Source organism: Mirounga angustirostris, unplaced genomic scaffold (genome assembly GCF_029215605.1).
Source record: "Mirounga angustirostris isolate CCGP_5_RB_7025 unplaced genomic scaffold, mMirAng1.0.hap1 SCAF_2, whole genome shotgun sequence".
Taxonomy (NCBI): Eukaryota; Metazoa; Chordata; class Mammalia; order Carnivora; family Phocidae; genus Mirounga; species Mirounga angustirostris.
In genome coordinates, this window is record NW_026991710.1 from 44,777,621 (window position 1) to 44,797,605 (window position 19,985).

At 39.4% G+C, this 19,985-nt stretch overlaps 1 protein-coding gene across 10 annotated transcripts in view; it reads right to left on the minus strand.

Moving 5' to 3' along the window:
* The window catches only part of AASDH (aminoadipate-semialdehyde dehydrogenase), a 42,633-nt gene extending 23,878 nt beyond the window's left edge, over positions 1–18,755 (minus strand). For 4 of the 10 annotated variants that reach the window (XM_064584534.1, XM_064584536.1, XM_064584535.1 and 1 more), the window contains exons 1-5: positions 18,646–18,755; positions 16,032–16,306; positions 14,422–14,542; positions 10,606–10,922; positions 5,126–5,318 (exon numbers count right to left, since the gene is read on the minus strand). In XM_064584534.1, coding sequence (XP_064440604.1) covers positions 5,126–5,318; positions 10,606–10,922; positions 14,422–14,542; positions 16,032–16,261 — 861 coding nt within the window. In that variant the 5' untranslated portion in view covers positions 16,262–16,306; positions 18,646–18,755. The other 6 variants (XM_064584533.1, XM_045881100.3, XM_045881099.3 and 3 more) reach the window with 6 other exon arrangements.
* Positions 18,756–19,985: the final 1,230 nt, after the last annotated feature.

Sequence of the window (19,985 nt, forward strand, 5' to 3'; positions counted from 1 at the left end):
TTGCTTCACGTATTTGGAACCTCCATTTTTAGGTGGATAATCGTTTATAATCGTTACATCTTCTTGATACAACAACATACCTCTTTATGTACTGGCCATTTTATCATTATGAAATGTTCTTGTTGCTTTTTTGCTTGTTTCTTTGTTACTAACTAGCCTGGATTAAATCTGTAAAATCTGTCTTCCTGGTGATGTGTGGCCACTAATGTCATTGCTCAGTTGTTCTTTTAAATATGTATTTTTTTTTCTAAATTCATTTGAGAGAGAGAACACGAGTGGGGGGCCGGGGGGGAGGGAAGCAAGGAGCCCAATGTGGGACTCGATCCCAGGACCCTGAGATCATAACCTGAGCCACCCAGGTGCCCCTTAAATATATATTCTTTTCATTTTTAAGTCTTACTTCCTACGAGTCACCTTGTGTCTGCACAGCTCAGTAGTCGAGCAACGACTGGACAGACTGTCCACAGAGATGGATTTGTGTGTATAGATAGATGAGCTCAAAGTTTAGGTCACTTTCAAGCCTAATCCAGCTTTTATTCTCCATGGGTCCTTTTGTGTCTCTAATGTACATGCACATACCCTCAAGGTCAGCCAGGAATGTGCTTGGGCCCTCTGGTCTGATTCCCAAGTACAGCCTTAGCCAGAATGTGCTTTCCCTCCCTGTGACCACAACCTCAAACCAGTGGAGTTTTTGGCCCTCCATGCCGGACTGCTTCAACATTTCCACAGACAGTGCTTTTGGGCATGGACATAGCCTACCATTCCAAACTGAATAATCGCCCTTATGAGCAAAAGGCCCTGACAGAAAAGTCTGTTTTGACTGTGCTGGGGGAGGCAGGGAGAACAGCTTAGTCTAGAATACCACGAATTCCATTTTTATGCAAAACACAACAGTTTTTAAAAACAAACACTTTTCAGGTAGTTGTAGGCCTTTGGTTATTTCCAAAGTGTTGACATAGTTGCCTTCAATTTTCTCCAGCTTTATAGTTGCTTTCTATCAGGGAGAGGATCTGCCAATCTCTTTACTTGACCATAGAAAATTTCCACGTGAATCAAGATTTTTAAATGGTTTCTTTCAATAAAAGCTAGCAGCAGCCCTAATGGACATCTTGAATTTTAATTCAAAAAGATTAAAGTCTTGGTTTGTCAAAATATTTAAGTAATAGGATGACCCTACATCCCAGTACAAACTTACTATTCCAGATTCCTGTCTAGGAATTTAGCACCTCCATTCACTCTCAAGATTCTGGGTTTTTTGGTAATAAATTATAATGGCCACTCTATTTATAAGGCATCCTAAATCAAGTAAACTGTTCCACCAAGTTTTATCATAAGGAAAATCTCTTATCAAAATGAAATGTTCTAGGCATGCCTGGGTGCTCAGTTGGTTGGTCATCTGACTCTTGGTTTCATCTCAGGTCGTGATCTCAGGGTCCTGAGATAAGAGTTCCGCGTTGAGCTTAGTGCTCAGCACAGAGTCTGCTTATCCCTCTCCCTCTGCCCCTCCCCCTACGTGCACGTGATCGCTTGTTCTCGCTCTCATAAATAAAATTAAAAAAAAAAAAAAAAAAGAAATGTTCTGGCCTAATTTCTGGTGCTAAAGATAATTATTTCAACTTTGAACTCTACAAATGATTGCACAGCTATGAATATTCAGCATGATAAAGCATAGTAACACTCTTCAGATACTCAAACTGAAATGATAAAATTTAGTGGCAGAATTCTAGTCAATATGTTTTGTTACCAAATCATCCTAGGCACAGAAAAATAGGACTTAGTAAATAACAGATAAAACAGGGAATGTTAAGGTTCCTTCCAAAATTTCTAAGGAAAAATTCACATAAAACTGAAAAACATTATTATGCTGACATTTTGGTAGCTAGCAACATGAGATTTCACTCTAATTAAATGGTTGCACTTTTATTTATTTATTTATTTTAAAGATTTTATTTATTTATTTGACAGAGAGAGACACAGAGAGAGAGGGAACACAAGCAGCGGGGGAGAGGGAGAAGCAGGCTTCCCACGGTGCAGGGAGCCCAATGCGGGGCTCGATCCCAGCACCCTGGGATCATGACCTGAGCCAAAGGCAGATGCTTAACAAATGAGCCACCCAGGCGCCCCTAAATGGCTTCACTTTTAAAGGGCATCAAGTTTAATATAACTTTGCTACCCAGAGTATTAAAAAAAAAAAAAAAGCTCAAATGTATTTTAGGTTTGTAAAAAACCAAAAAGGTCCTTATTCCTTATTCCTGAAACAAAGTCAGTCTTTAATTTCCTCAAAAGCTTAGTCCATTTCACTTTGGGGCCTTTCTCCCCCACAGTAAATCAAGATGTTCTTTTTTAATTTTTAAAACCTTAATAAAGGGGCACCTGGGTGGCTGTCGGTTAAGTGTCTGCCTTCAGCTCAGGTCATGATCCCAGGATCCTGGGATCGAGCCCCGCATCGGGCTCCTTGCTCAGTGGGAGCCTGCTTCTCCCTCTCCCTCTGCCTGCCACTCCCCCTGCTTGTGCTCTCTCTCTCTGACAAATAAAATCTTAAAAAAAATAAATAAAATAGGGGCGCCTGGGTGGCTCAGTTGGTTAAGCGACTGCCTTCGGCTCAGGTCATGATCCTGGAGTCCCTGGATCGAGTCCCGCATCGGGCTCCCTGCTCGGCAGGGAGTCTGCTTCTTCCTCTGACCCTCCTCCCTCTCATGCTCTCTGTCTCTCATTCTCTCTCTCAAATAAATAAATAAAATCTTTAAAAAAAATTTTAAAAATTAAAAATAAATAAATAAATAAATAAAATAAAACCTTAATAGAGCATGTACTGTCTTTTAACCTGTTAAGATCCTTGCTTAATATCCATTTAGGGGGCGCCTGGGTGGCTCAGTTGGTTAACCGTCTGCCTTGGGTTCAGGTCAAGATCCCGGAGTCCCGGGATCAAGCCCTGAATCAGACTCCCTGCTCAGTGGGGAGTCTGCTTCTCCCTCTGTCCCTCACCCCTGTCACTTTCCCTCACTCTCAAATACAATCTTAAAATATATCCAATTAGGTTTTTAGGTAACATTATTATTTATAAATAAAATCTATACAGGAAGCTTTCTTTTTTAAGTATAGAATATCTATTATATAGGCAAAAAGGCAAAAATCCTTAATGACTTATATATCATTTGATAAGAAATTTGACTTTGGAAGGAAAAAATGAACCCTAACAACAAATGCCTCACTATGAGACATAAGAGATCCGACAATACTGAATCCATCTTAGCACTCCATCTTGTTCATGTGGGCAGTTAAATGAGATCTTGTTCACACAGGTGGCTAAGTGTTACAGGACCTTTGGAGATTAATATACGTAGCTTAGCAATGCCCACTGAGGCCAGGATAGGGGGAGGGGGAGGCTTGCTTTGGCCCTCCATAAATTTGTTCAAGATAACACATTCTCTCCCCTTTCTGGGGCAGGGATGGTGCCACAAGATCTAATTAAAGATTAGTTGTCAGGTACATGTAGACCCTTTGATCTTACTATAGTGCCTTCCCCTACACATCCCTTTGGTCTATAAAATCTGTAGACTAAGGTCCGGTCTTTGCAGAGAATAGCTGCACCCCTCCACATCATCATCCATCCATCCCTCCCCGTCAATATGTTACCTTCATAAAACTATGTAAACTGTATGGAGTTGCCTGCCTTGTTTTTTCATCTCAAAGTCCCTTCTCAGTTTGGAGGATACTTTACAGTTCTTCTTCCCCAACCTTCTAACAAGAGAGGACATGCCTTATAAAGAGGAAAGTATAGCCTGTCAGCTTGTGTACTTCTCTTCCTTCCTCAAACTCAAAATTTGGGGGTGCCTGGGTGGCACAGTCAGTTACATGTCTGACTCAGTTTTGACTCAGGTTGTAATCTCACAATCATGAGCTGGAGCCCCAGGTTGGGCTCTGTGCTCAGCGAGGAGTCTGCTTGAGATTCTCTTTCCCTCTCCCCGTCCTGCTCATGCTCGTGCTCTATCTCTCTCAAATAAAGCTTTAAAAACAAAAATAATTCAAATTTCATCTGCTGATAATACTCCAAATTAAGTATTGTAAATTAAATAAAATCACCATGAAACTATATGCACAACTTGCTGTGTTTTGGGATCTGAGTTAGTAAATGTATATCCGTTTCTCAAAGATTTAGGACCCCAAAAAGGTTAAAACCCACTACTAGAGTAAATTTATCTGAGACTGTGCTAAAACATTAAGCAAGGGGATCGGATTTAAAGAGAAAGAACTCATTGACTTGACATAGAAGGAAAGTCTCCTTTCCTTTAGTAACTATCTCTCAAATCTACTAAGGTACTTTGCAAATGTTTCTTGAAAATTATACTCCTTGAATGTTGTAGGAAAATAAATTATATTAAAGTCTTGTCCAGACTGATGGAATGATCACCAGAGATTGAAAATTTATATGCACTGATATACCCATCAAGCCACATTACTATATTTGTTATATATATATTATATAATATATATACATATATATATTTTTTAAGGATGAAAAACTTCCTAAAAACAAAGTCAATATCAGATTTTGCCTTTAGGACATCCTCAAGTCTCTTACACTAGATATAAAACTGCTATTTTTAGTTTATCATGATTTGCATATAATTTTGTTAATTCTCTTTAGTATCTTTAACCACTTGCAACATAACATCAGTCACATACTTTCAGATAAATATTTTTTTAAATCTTTAAAAATGACAAACTTAAGGATTTGTTTCTGTAAGTTAATGTAACATATAGTGATATAAAAAGTCAGAAAATCTAAATTCCTAACTAATTATCATTTAACTTACTTCAACTTTATGTTTTCCACCAAAAGCTAAAGTTTAAGATAGGAGAGGCAGTGTATCCCAAAAGATTTGGGTGAAGGTCAACTTCCTCTAGTCATTATTGTACCAAATGGACAGTAATTTTCTAAATAGAATTAATTTTTTTCATTCTCAGGCAAATTAAGTGGTATCATCAGGAGACAGCCCATAATAATCTTACTAGATTATCATTAACCTACTGTGAAAAACTACAGGAATACAAAATATTCTCTAAAACTTTAAAAATGTTAAATAATAAAAGACAAAGCATTTCATTTGTCCCTGAAATGTACCTGCAAAATAGTTACTCTGTGATGGGAAAAGAGAACAGCAGCTAATTTTGATGGAAGCACTTTGACAGAAGTTGGTACAATAAGCAGACAGGCACCACTTGATAGAGCAACAAATATTTCCACAACGGAAGGATCAAAGGTCAGAGGTGAAGCCAGAAACAAAACATCTTCCTGTGTGATCTCGAAAAGTACCCTAAGGCAAAACAGAATGCAGTTATGAGAAATGTCTAACATTTGGTAATCACATATCCTAAAAAATTATGACCATTAAGTTTCTGGATGTTGGCCAGATTTTTACTCTTTTTTTCGTCGATTAACCAAAATGGTGCTATTAATTCTAGAACTGTTCTTTATGAATATAAGGATTAAAAGCCATTTAAAGCAATATCTACTTAGGGCGCCTGGGTGGCTCAGTCGTTAAGTGTCTGCCTTTGGCTCAGGTCATGATCCCAGGGTCCTGGGATTGAGCCCCGCATCAGGCTCCCTGCTCCGCAGGAAGCCTGCTTCTCCCTCTCCCACTCCCCCTGCTTGTGTTCCCTCTCTCGCTGTCTCTCTCCCTGTCAAATAAATAAAATCTTAAAAATAAATAAATAAAAATATCCACTTCTTACCATGACATATTTTATCATCTGTGATGGTGTTCTGATGTGTAAGTGTGGTTGGATTAAACGACAGTCCCCAGAATTTCCTTTCTAGTATGTTTTCTGTTAGGGTAAAAAAGAAAGGACCTTCTCTCTCAAGACGTGGAGGACAGGGTGCCTGGGTGGCTCAGCTGGCTGGGTGACTGCGTTCGGCTCAGGTCATGATCCTGGAGTCTCTGGATCGAGTCCCACATCAGGCTCCCTGCTTGGCGGGGAGTCTGCTTCTCCCTCTGACTCTAACCCCTCTCCTGTGCTCTCTCTCATTCTCTCTCAAATAAATAAATAAAATCTTAAAAAAAAAAAAAAAAGACATGGAGGACAGAGGGAGGCAGGTGCCATTTAGTAGAACACACACCTCGCTGTTATTCCGTCAAACACTAACCCAGGTCCTGCTGTGAAGGGATTTTGTAGACAGAGTCCCTACTCAGCTGACTTTAATCAAAAGGGAGATTATCCTGGGTTAACTCAATTTACTCAACTGGAAGGCCTTTAAAGAGTGTTAGGCCTTCTCTGAAAGAGACACAGCATCTGGGTCTACAATTACTCTCTTCCCCCCTAGATCTTTCCTGACTTGCCTGTGAACAAACACATGCCTATGGGGTTCCAGTCTGCTCATGATCATCCCTTTCTATTTATACTACAGACTTCAGTCTTGCTTAGCCCCAACAAACATAAGCCAATTCCTTATAGCAAGTCCCTGATATATCCTCCTGGTTCTGCTTTTCTGGTAGAAACCTGACTTCTTCTATCCTACTTACTTAATGATGCTTAATAGAGACCTGACTCCCTTTTCCTACTATTTGGCCTTTTCTCTCAGCAGCTGAACAAAGAGCAGAATATATGTAGTTAGGATATTACAGAGTATTAGATAGGCAGTAGCAAGCCTATGGCATGGCTTCATTTTGAATACATAAAACCCACTCTATCTAAAAAGCAGGCATTACCTTAACTTCAAAATATCTTAAAGTATGGTATTGTGGGGACCAACTCGGAACCCCAGAGTTGATATGAAGACTACTTTGAGCTGAGGACATTTTGGATTTAACAGATGTGGAAAGAAGCCTTCTTAGAGCTTCCCTTATAGGACTACTCATAAAAACTTCTGGGAAATGAAGTTGCCATAAATTCCTTCTTCAGAGTGGCTTTTATTCCCAGGAAGGAAACCAAGTGTGAACTTACTATAAATTCCCTCTGCAGTGACTTTTATGGCCCTGAAAGTAAACCAAAAAGGGATTTTTAACAGGTAAATGAATTTCATTAAATTCAAGCACAAATAGCAATCAAGAAATTCCTATACTTTAAATAAGCCCCTTGGGGCGCTTGGGTGGCTCAATCGTTGAGCATCTGCCCTCGGCTCACGTCATGATCCCAGAGTCCTGGGATCAAGCCCCACATGGGGCTCCCTGCTCAGAGGGAAGCCTGCTTCCCCCTTTCCCACTCCCCCTGCTTGTGTTCCCTCTCCCGTGCTGTCAAAAAAATTTTTTTAAATAAAAAAATAAATCAGCCCCTTATCCCTCATTGGGCACATACCTGTTCCCACTTTATACATAATTCCTGCCTCTGTTGGCCCAGTGCCTCTCCCATCTCCACTAGATTCCAAATCTGCTCCACTCTTCAAGTTCCCTGCATCTCCATCCCACCTCACCTCTCATACTCTTTAACACATGACTTTGCTTTCTGTTGCCTAGGAAGTTACAATCCATCAGCTTCCTCTAACATTCCTTACCCTTCCATCTCAAAGTATCTTACTCCTTTACAACACTATTTCTTGATTTTTCAAACCAATTTTCCCTACCAATTCTCTACCATCAGCCTATTAATGTCTCCCATCTTTTTTTTGAAGATTGTATTTAATTTATCTGAGAGCAAGATTGTATTTAATTTATTTGAGAGAGAGAGAGAGCGCGCACACACAAGTAGGCAGAGTAGCAGGCAAAAGGAGAGGGAGAAGCAGGCTCGCCACTGAGCAGACCCTGGGATCATGACTGAACGAAGGCAGCCGCTTAACTGAGCCACCCAGGCGCCCCTCCTTTTTTTTTTTTTTTTGGTTAAGATTTTACTTGAGAGAGAGAGAGACAGCGTGTGTGTGAAAAGGGACAGGGGAAGAAGGAGAAAAAGAATCTCAAGCAGACTCTATACTGAGTGGAGAGCCCAATATGGGACTCGATCTCACGACCCTCAGATCACGATCTGAGGGGAAATCGAGAGTGGGACACTCAACTGACTGAGCCACTCAGGCACCCCAGTCTCCCATCTTAAAGATAAACCTATACCCTCCGAGAATTCTTTCTTTCCCATTAAAACTAGCTCCTAGAAATGAACACTTTATTATCTCCATTTCCTTATTTCTCATTCCCTTATTCCCAGCCTAATGTACTCTGTCCTCAGTGTTGGGCACTCGGAAATAAAGTCACTAAAGACCAGATTATCAATTACAAGACTCCTCTCTGCCTCATTTCACCATGCCCTTCTTCTAGACCTGCACTGTCCAGTATGGTAGGCACTAGAAACATGTGCCTATTGAGCACTAAAAATGTGGCTAATCCATATTGAGATGTGTAAGTGTAAAATACACGCTAGATTTAAGATAAACATAAAAGGGTGTAAAATACCTCACTAATTTTCATATTGATTACATTATTGATATTTTAGATATACTGAATTAAATAAGGTATTGTTAAATTTTATTTCTACCTTTTTTTTTTTTTTTTTCAGGGTAGGGGGGAGAGGGAGAGAGAGAGAGAGAAGCAGAGGGAGAGAAAGAATCTTAAGTAGGCTCCACACCCAGCACAGAGCCTGACTCGGGGCTCAATCTCACGACCCTGAGATCATGACCTGAGCTGAAATCAAGAGTCAGATGCTTAACTGACTGAGCCACCCGGGCACCCCTCTTATTTTTTTGTACTTTTAAAATGTGGTTGTTAGAAAGTTTTTAATTATATAAAACTTAAAATGACATAAAAATATATGTCACAAAGTTTCTATACTTGTTTGTTTCCCCTTTTGATTTCCTAAGGCTACTCTCCTTTGGTTCCCTTCCTCTTCTCTTTCCTTCTTCTCAATCTAAGAATCGACTTCATAGAGATTTCTCATCTCCTGATGAGCAAACCAAATTCTACAATGCTATAGGAACGAACGTAATGAGCGCAAATCTTTTTACATCTACTGGATAAGTGCAAAATTCTTCAACAGGGCATACCAGGCTCCTGCCCCCTCAGGTCACATGGCTCCTGCCCTCCCACTCCTTCCTCAGCTCTGCCCTGATACACTCTAGCAAGCCAAACTTCTTTCTCCCATATGTCTGCTGTACCTCTACCAGGAATACACTCCCTTATTAATAATTAAGAAGCAAAGCTTCAACCATTATTTATTTGCTCCCTGTTTGGCTCCAGGTCTGGATCAGAGAGGTGAAGTCCTAGCCTGCAAAGAATTAAAGTTTAGATATAGCCAAAACAAGAGCCCCAATTACTTATGACTATCAATTTAGGAACAAGGGTTCTAAAAAACAGGGGCATCTGGGTGGCTCAGTCAGTTAAAGCGTCCAACTCTTGATTTTGGCTCAGGTCAAGATCTCAAGGTCATGAGATTGAGCCCCACGTTGGGCTCCGCACTCAGCGGGGAGTCTGCTTGAGATTCTCTCTCCCTCTGCCCCTCCCCCCTACTCAACGTGCGTGCTCTCTCAAATAAATGACTCAATCTTTAGAAAAAAGTTATAAAGAATAGAGATTAAAATTTTTCCCTTGGGGGTGTCTGGGTGGCTCAGTCGGTTAAGCGTCTGCCTTCAGCTCAGGTCATGATCCCAGAGTCCTGGGATAAAGCCCAGTGTCAGGCTCCCTGCTCAGCAGGAAGTCTGCTCCTCCCTCTCCCTCTACTCCTCCCCACTGCTTGTTCTCTCTTTCTCTCAAATAATTTAAAAATAAATAAAAATTAAATTTTTCCCTTGGGTTGCCTGGCTAGCTCAGTTGGTAGAACATGCAATGAGTTCAAGTCCCACATCGGGGGTAGTTTACTTATAAAAATGTTTTCGGGGTGCCTGGATGGCTCAGTTGGTTAAGTGTCTGCCTTCGGCTCGGGTCATGATCCCACAGACCTGTGGAGAGAGGCCCACATCAGGCTCTCTGCTCAGCGGGGAGCCTGCTTTTCCCTCTCCTACTCCCCCTGCTTGTGCTCTCCCTCTCTATCAAATAAATAAATAAAAATCCTTAAAAAAATGTTTTTCCCCTTTAAAATACAAGTTCTTTCTTTTTTTATTTTTTAATTTTATTATGTTAATCACCAAACATTACATTATTAGTTTTTGATGTAGTGTTCCATGATTCATTGTTTGCGTATAACACCCAGGGCTCCATTCAATACGTGCCCTCTTTAATACCCATCACCAGGCTGACCCATCCTCCCACCCCCCTCCCCTCTAGAACCCTCAGTTTGTTTCTCAGAGTCCATCGTCTCTCATGGTTCATCTCCCCCTCCGATTTTCCCCCCTTCATTTTTCCCTTCCTACTATCTTCTCCTTTTTTTTAACATATAATGTATTATTTGTTTCAGAGGTACAGGTCTGTGGAGCTCCAGTGGCGCAATCGGTTAGCGCACGGTACTTATACAGAGGTACAGGTCTGTGATTCATCAGTCTTACACAATTCACAGCGCTCACCATAGCACATACCCTCCCCAATGTCTATCACCCAGCCACCCCATCCCTCCCACCCCCCACCACTCCAGCAACCCTCAGTTTGTTTCCTGAGATTAAGAATTCCTCATATCAGTGAGGTCATATGATACATGTCTTTCTCTGACTTTAAAATACAAGTTTTGAAGAAGGATTTGAAGGACAGAACTCACCGAAAATGTTGGATGTTCAGCACTATACATGCATGAGGGACTCTGACAATCTTAGGTATCCCTGTAGTGCCTGATGTATGGAGAACATAGGCCAGGCAATGATTTAGCCTCACATCCAGGTGCTCATCTGACTTTTCTTCATTGCTGTTCCCAGAATTTGTGCTGTCTGCCATTTTTTCTTTTTCATATTTCTGTTTTCTGTCATTTAGCATCAAGCTCCCTTCAACATTTTTCCAGTGAAGTCTGAAGAGCACTAGGTCATTATGTTCTTTAAGTGTATCATAATTCAATAATACTTCATAGGAAGATTTGAATTTCTGTTACATGGGGAACAAAGTTCACAGTATAAATATGTTAAAAGAGGTTCTTTTTTACATAGAAGTAATACAAAGTATTCATTTACTCCTTCAACATGGTTTTGAGTACTTCTATATAACTAGGGATTAAAAAAATAAATTAGAAACCTGCAAGAATAGGGGTGCCTAGGTGGCTCAGTCGTTAAGCATCTGCCTTCGGCTCAGGTCATGATCCCATGGTCCTGGGATTGAGCCCCACATCGGGCTCCCTGCTCGGCAGGAAGCCTGCTTCCCCCTCTCCCACTTCCCCTGCTTGTGTTCCCTCTCTTGCTGTCTCTGTCAAATAAATAAAATTAAAAAAAACACAAAACCTGCAAGAATAAAATGCTGTCTTTATTTTCAATGTCACCTTCAAAATAAAAAGACATAAAAACATACAACTGTAGGGCAACTATGACAATGAATATGCTTGAAATGTTAATGGGAATAGAGGAGACTGAATTTAACTCTGTCTGGAAGGTCTGAGATTGCTACATCATATGTAATATTTGGGTTATAAGAAGCTTTTGTCCAAATGAAGAGGAGTACTTTATTATTCAAACCACCTAATGCAGAGTATATGACCTGAGAAAGCTAATGTTGTGGAGAATGTTAACCATTCCAATAAGCTGAAGAACTGGGGGAGAGGGAGAAGGTAAGTAGAAGAGGAGATGCTATCCTTAATAACTTTGTATATACTCAATACTAATGAGTTTACACCTTAACCTTATAAGCACCTTATAAGCAATGAGATCCAACTGAAGGTGGCAACAGCATAGTCTAGACTTTACTCCATCAAGGACAGACTGGTAATTGGTAAGATTTTTGATAAGTGAGGGTCTTCTAATGAAACTTTTGCAACAACTGGGATATGCATATAAGGCCTGAACTAGTCTGTTGCAACAAGAGTGGACAGACAGAGCCTATGAGCAAGAGTCAATGGGGTTGTGTAACTCTCTGGATACAGAGTGAGTCTAAGAAGACTGCAGAGTTTCTGGCTCAGGTATTTGGTAGATGAAGATAGATTAATACAGATTTACTTAATTTGGATAAAAAGATGCTAAATTCAATTTTTACATGCTAAAAGTGAGGCTCCTTTGAATATACCTTTTTAGGTTGATAAAAAGCAGCTTAATGAAACATAACAAGTTTTCACATCAAAGAAATTACTATAAAAGACAACTGAGAGGGGCGTCTGGGTGGCTCAGATGGTTAAGCGTCTGCCTTCAGCTCAGGTCATGATCCCAGGGTCCTGGGATCGAGTCCCACATCGGGCTCCCTGCTCCTTGGGAGCCTGTTTCTCCCTCTGCTTCTCTCTCTCTCTGTCTCTCATGAATAAATAAATAAAATCTTAAAAAAAAAAAAGACAACTGAGAGAAAAATAAGAGAAATGAGAGAAAAAGGTCACAATGCAAGAGCCTATAGTGTTTTGTTTGTTTGTTGTTGTATATTAGGGGTCAGGTGTGGTGTGACTGGCTTCCCTGTTTACATTTGTCAAAACTCATCAAAATATACACATAAAATTGGTGATTTTTATTGTATGTCCAGTAAACCTCAACAACTGATTTTTTAAGATTTTATTTATTTATTTATTTGACAGAGACACACACAGCGAGAGAGGGAACATTAGCAGGGGGAGTGGGAAAGGGAGAAGCAGACTTCCCGCTGAGCAGGGAGCCCGATGCGGGGCTCGATCTCAGGACCCTGAGATCATGATCTGAGCAGAAGGTAGCTGCTTAACCAACTCAGCCACCCAGGTGCCCCTACTGACAGCATTATAAAAAACTGAGAACCACTGCCCTAGTGGATGCTGAGCATATTATATATGCTCAATAAATATTTGATTGCTCATGTGTTAAGGAGGAACACTTACATCAAAGTCATGGAACAGGAAGCAAGGTACTTTCTAGGGGATTTTCTATGTGCCCAACTCCTTATAAGCAGTTAGAAAGAATACCTGATACTGACAATTCTCATACCCAACCACCTATTTTATAAAACTTTCACCAAGGTTAAGAAAAATGAATGTCGGGGCGCCTGGGTGGCTCAGTTGGTTAAGAGTCTGCCTTCGTCTCGAGTCATGATCCCAGGGTCCTGGGATCGAGCCCCACATTGGGCTCCTCGCTCACTGGGGAGTCTGCTTCTCTCTCTCCCTCTGCTGCTCCCCCTGCTTTTGTGCTCCTTCTCTCTGTTGAATAAATAAAATCTTAAAAAAAAAAAAAAAAGAAAAATGTCACATCCGTTTTAGTTTTGCTTACATCAACAGAGAAATAACCAATTTGAGAAGAAAACTTTTGACTAGACATGAATAGGTTTATTTAGAGAATATTAACCCATTATATTAGCCTATTATACCTCAGTTGTCTCTTTCTAGAGACTTTAATACCCGTGATTCTCTAGGAAGTCCTCCATATATCTCAAGCTCTTGATATTTTTTGTTATATATACAGAGATGCACACACATACAGATACATAGGTGGATGTATTTAAGTTACCCTCAAATATAAATTGGTTCAAATAGGAAAAGGGTAAAAACAGGCTAAATTAAATATATGTTCTATAATGTTCTATTCCTCTTTGGTAAAAATATTTTACAAATAAAATAATGAAACATGGGATGCATTTTGCTGAACACCTAACACCAAATATTACCTATAAAGCAGTGTTCCTTGGCTAGGTATTTGGTTGGCAGTCATTTAAAAAATTAAAAAATAAATTTAGTTTTCCAGAGAAGTCTGGTCTAAGTGCTAATCTCTTTTTCAAAATTTAAGCCTGGTTATAATTCTTTAATGTTGTTGACCACTGTAAATTAAAACACTTATCTTTTATATTTGTGGCAAGTATTATAAAATTTTCCTAGTATAGAAACAACTTTGGAAAGAGAAAGGAAATTCGAAACAATGCAGTACCTTATTATACATCTAGAACACACGTTCATGCTATAGAGCAGTGTTTCTCAACAGATTGTAGGGGGTAAAGGGTGCCTCCAGGAGACATCTGGTAATTTCTGGAGACAATTTTGGCTGTCACAACTCGGGCGGGGAGGGTGCTACTGGCATCCAGGGGGTCGAAACCAGGGATGTTGCTAAAACAACCTATAATATACAGGACACTCCTCACAACAATTACCCAACCCAAATGTCAAAAGTGCTGAGACTGAAAAACTGCAGAGTTAGAAAAGGTGGACATGGACGGACAGACACACAACCTTCAACTGAAAAATAAACATAACACATAAAAAAAACAATTTAGGGGTGCCTGGGTGGCTCAGTCGTTAAGCATCTGCCTTCGGCTCAGGTCGTGATCCCAGGACCCTGGGATCGAGCCCCACATCGGGCTCCCTGCTCCGCGGGGAAGCCTGCTTCTCCCTCTCCTACTCCCCCTGCTTGTGTTCCCTCTCTCGCTATGTCTCTCTCTGTCAAATAAATAAAATCTTTAAAAAAAAAAAAAACCAAAAAACAATTTAAATACACACACTTACATGAATTTGCTGTTTTTCAACAAGAATATAACTTAGATTACATTTTTTCATAAAATGAGTTGATAATGCTGGTGGTGCATCTGGATCAAGAGGAGCATAAGCAGCAGGGACTTGGAGAATTCTAAAGAAACAGTACAGAGTCAGCATAGAAGATCTGTTGAAAATCATCTTTAAGTATTTCTCTACGTACTTTACTGTTGACTATATCAGAAATGCCCAATAATTTTGTTGACAGATCTTTGGTTACAGTTATTTTTATTATGTCTTTAAGACCGAATATCCGTTATTAAATTTTTATCACTTAATATACAGAAATCCAAGATTTTTTTAAAGCTAATGTATTACAGTAGAATATACTTGGTTAACACTACTACTAAAATACCAAATAGGTAGCAGAGTCTTGTTTCTTCATCTAACTAAGATAACATAAGCTAAATATCCATATGTAACTTACTAGTATGCAGATTAATACAATCTATACTAAAAATGACATTTCACCAAATCCAGGATACCTTAAGGGGGAGGGAAACAACTTTAAAACTGATTTTTAAGTGGCAATAAAGATCCAAAATTAGTTGTTTTAACTAAAAGTACTTTCACGTAGGGGGACCTGCCTGGCTCAGTTGGTAGAGCATAGGACTCTTGATCTTGGGGTTGTGGGTTTGAGCCCCACTTTGGATGCAAAGATTACTTCAAAATAAAATTTAAAAAAAGCACTTTGAGGTATACTTTAGAGACAATAGCTTTTTGTAGGAAATTCTCAATAAAATTTTGTCAATGATTGGATGAAAGTAAAATTTTAACTTTTTTTGCTTTACATTTATACAATTAATCTACTAACACACATCCCATGGGATGAATATCAACTTTTCTAATTCTTTAGCAGCTCTTATTTACTGCAGAACTCAAGTACAGAAATCACTATATAAGGATAATATTCTAGAACTTAATGAACATTTTGCAAATGATTTTTTTAATTAGTGTCTTCCTCAGTTCATAGCTCAATTTTTATGAACCATCATTCAAAACTTTCATTTATTAATTCACTCACTTACTGAATACCTAGAACTTCAGTCTCAGGGGAAAAAAAGTTACAATATTTCTGAAATACTTGTTTTCTCTGATATAACAGAATTTATGACTGTTTTCTTTTGGCAGACAAATGAAGCCCTTATATCTTGAAGATATTTAAGTGTTCTATTAGCGAAAACTTCTGGTCTCTCCTACATAAACTCAGATTAACTAACTTAAATGATTAAAAATAATCTTGGGGTAGGGGCACCTGGGTGGCTCAGTTGGTTAAACGTCTGCCTTCAGCTCAGGTCATGATCCCAGGGTCCTGGGAACCAGCCCCAAATCGGTCTCCCTGCTCAGCGGGGAGTCTGTTTCTCCTGTTCCCCTTGCTTGTGCTCTGTCAAATAAATCTTTAAGAATTTCATAAATCTTTAAGAAAAATAATAATCTTGGGATAAATATGAATTCCTTTAGCCTAAAATCTAACAAGCAATACATAAAAATAAAATAGTAAACAGAATAGTAAGTTACAACATATTCTATGTATTAAAGAATTATAAATTAGAAAACTAAAAATTTAATATTAAAACAATTACCCTAAAATCCAAGAGGGTAAGTTTATCCCAGGATGGCAGTAGAGACCAACTTCCCGAATTCCTTGAAAGGTACAGTGTAATTGCAGGAAATTTGATAATTCTGAAGCAGCATTAACCACAGTCTTATAGGTGTAATAAACTGGAGGCTGGTTGTTGCACTCATCAAAACATACAGCTATTTTATCTGAATAAATGGAGGCAGCCTGATGCACCAATTCTTGAAGAGTCATTTCACTGAAGTTTCTCTAAACATCATTGGCAGCAGGGAACTCTACCTATATACAGAAATATTATGGGGACAGGGAGTTTTAGGGAAACTAGTAGGATGAGAAAGGGAGAGAGAAACTTCTATATAAATCATTCCTCACAAAAATAAATATATCAAAAACATTATTAATCTCAGAAGCCAGGAATGGTCTGTGGTGAGAACAATGAGGTTGAAAATTAATCTGATACCATTGACCTAATACTGGGTCAGTGCTGGAAGAAAATTTGGGAGAGGAGCGGTATACACAGGGGAGAATGAAACAGGTACATATGTAGTCTCTCTCAACTGCCCACAATGGGAAAAAACAAAAAATTAACCAATAAAACTCAATTTAAAGCACTACATGCTTAATTTTTTCATTTTTCTTTAGTTATCGTTCCAGATTAAGATAAAGTGGTTAAAATCATGCACAAAAGACTAACGCAAATAAACAGTGCTTTTAGGAACTGAACTTAGGTGACAGCAAAACAAACCTTTGATAGGAAAAAGAAAACTACCTAAATCCACCCAATTTTAGTCCACTATATATAAACTATACTATTTATTATAATACTTCAGAGGTCACATCAAGTCACTTTTATAAATGTTGAATAACCTCTTTATTCTCTCTTTTTGAACTGCCAATAAATCCATTTAAACTACAGTATTACAGCTCAAAGCATTGTATCAATACAATATTGTCTGGACTTCTCAATAAAAATATAAAGATTTTAAACAGTATTTCATCAAAAAAAACTTCAGGGATCATCGATTTAGAAGAAATAACTGCTAGTATTTCCTTGAGAATAAAGGTGATTTTTTTTTTTTCTCTTCTGTGAACTCTTTTCTGTATTTCAAAAGCAGGTAAGATTTACCACGTAGCCTACTTTAGTTTTTTTTACTTGTGCATACATATTAGAACTGATTTCATTGATTCAAAATAAAATTAATTTTTTCCTATGTCATTTAATTTATATGAATTAGTAAACAAAATATTCCTAAAGAGAGCAAAATGAACCAACAACCACTGAGACCCATAAGGTTTGAAAATGCCACGTTATCTAAATATAAAATTTAAAAACATAACTGTGGTACTTAGTTTTTAATAAGCATTTCTATAAATATTTCCTTTTGTAATGTATAAGATAAAAATTTTAAACTTTTCCTCATACACACAAATGATCATTATATAAAGACTGTCCATAGCACGCATTAATTATGCCAAATGTGTTTTTCACAGGAGGTATAGTCAGTGCAGAAGGATATCTTCTACTACGCTCTCCTGCTAGAGAGACAAATGGCTTACACTCTAAGGCATTTTCACAAAAATGATATACTGTATTTATCCCCCCAAAATGCATTTTTAATGCAAAAACAATTACAGCCATTAATTTTCCACATGAAGACATTCTGATTATTATACTACAAAATACCTGACATCAAAGGGGCAAGATTATAAAGTTAACTTTAAAAAATACCATTTTTATGACAAATTACAACACTCACCACACATCTATGTAATTCAGATGTTTTTCTACTTTTAACTGCCAGTTTCCCAGTGGTTGCTACAGAGACTTAAGGCAAGATCTATTGCGTAACGTTTTTATTTTAACAATCAAATACATTCTCTCCAATAAAAAAAAAATACTATACTTAAAAAAAAAAAACCACTTATTGGACACCAAACATTTCTGAGACCTCAAGGGGCGGGGGTAGCAAATCTGGTAAGCAGATTTTATATGTAATGGAATCATTAAGATATTCGCTACTTCATTTGTAACAGTAGAGGCTACTATGAAGTTATCAAAGGTCTTAAGAGTGTCAACAAATTCTCGCGCTCCAAGGGTTTCTCTTCCCAAGTTATCAGTTATTTTAAAGAGAGTTAAATAATCTAGAAACTTCATTTTGCTGTATCCACTGGCTTAATTTACATTATGCAACTACATTTAATAACAATGCACTCTGTAGCTCCGACACCGTTTTTCATTTGCTCTTCCAAACCAATAGGTGGAGCAGATTTATTTCCTTCGGAATGAAGGGGCCGAGGGTCTGAGGCTGGGTAACTCTGGAGAGATCACACAGGTCAGTTTAGTCTTTGCAGTACACCAACCTGCCAGACGCCACTGACACACATCCCAGGCGAGGCGGTGGCCCTGAGGCTGAACCAATCTGCACAGCCAGCCCGAGGCCTCACCCTACTTCACTTTCCTCACACAAACCCCTGCTGGATGCAGCCTCCTGCGAGACTCAGAAGGCCTGACGACTGCGGCAGAGGCTTTAGCCCATCCGGACCCTCCAAAAGCCCGAACCCAGAATCTCCCCCAACACATATTAAAAAAACAGTTACCCGCAAGCCGTAAAGCGTACCTATCGCACTGGCCGCCGGGATCTGAGAAGCACGGGCTCTCCCGTAATCCTCTGCGTCGCTGCATTGACGTCAGCTCGAGCGACCGGGGGCAGATAGTGTCCTAAAGCCCCGCCCCCTCCCAAAGGGGCTTGCGCCAACTTGGGCAAGACTTGGCAGTGTTTTTGCCTACTGCTCTCAGCTCAGACACCTGTTGTGGTCACGCTGGATTTTTGGACAGGGTTTGCATAGACTTTGAAGCAGCTTAGAGCTGTGCCCTTTCATATTTAAACTCGGGCGAGATACTTTAATTCGGAGCCCATAAAGTGGAAAGATACTGTCTAGATTTGATGTGAAGGAAGGTGAAATAGCTGTGAAATGCAATAGTAAATGGACTTAATCCATCTGACAATTTCTCAGAGTAGAAATGGAGTTTGGGAGATTGTGAGTGCCGTGATGAAGCCTGCAAAGGAGGTCCCTGTCACAATTAGGCTGGCATTTTAATTGGAAGAGACCGATTTAAACGATGAGTAAGAAATTTTCAGCTTTCAGTAGGAGCAATAAATAAAATGGGGCGGGGGAGAGTTACCTAAGCTATACGCCTGAATAACAATTGGTTTCCAACTTATTACAGTTGGAGACATGTCAATTATTACAGATGTCAAGGGAAATAATTTTATTTTTAAGCTACTCTGCAATAGCAGAGGAAGTGATCAGGTTTTTAAAATTTTTGCTGTGGGGCACCTGGGTGGCTCAGTCGTTATGCGTCTGCCTTCAGCTCGGGTCATGTTCCCAGGGTCCTGGAATCGAGCCCCGCATTGGGCTCCCTGCTCCGTGGGAGGCCTGCTTCTCCCTCTCCTACTCCCCCTGCTTGTGTTCCCTCTCTCGCTGTGTCTCTATCAAATAAATAAAAGCTTTAAAAATAAAACAAAATTTTTGCTGAAAGACTGAGAAGACCGCGCAGCATTGACAACTATATATGAAAAGTCACAGGATATCCCACTGTCCTTAGGGGTCAGTGGCAAGAAACTAGCAGTAATCCAAGCAAGAGATAGCTCCATCTGCTCAGGATAGTTTCACCCAGATATATCACAGGCTACTAAAACGATTTGGGGGGAGGGTGTGCCCCCCAACCTTTCTGTATTTGAGAATGACACCATCATCCACCCAGCAAAGAAACCTAGATACCACCCCCCTTTTTTTTTACCCTCCTATAACCAGTTAGACCCTGTCTCCACTCCTCGATCTCAAAGTCAGCTGACTACATCAGAATCACCTATGGTGATGTTAAACACAGATTCCAGGCTCCTGGACCTCCTCCCCGGGGGTTCTGAATTAGTTTTCTGAGAGGCCTACAATCTGC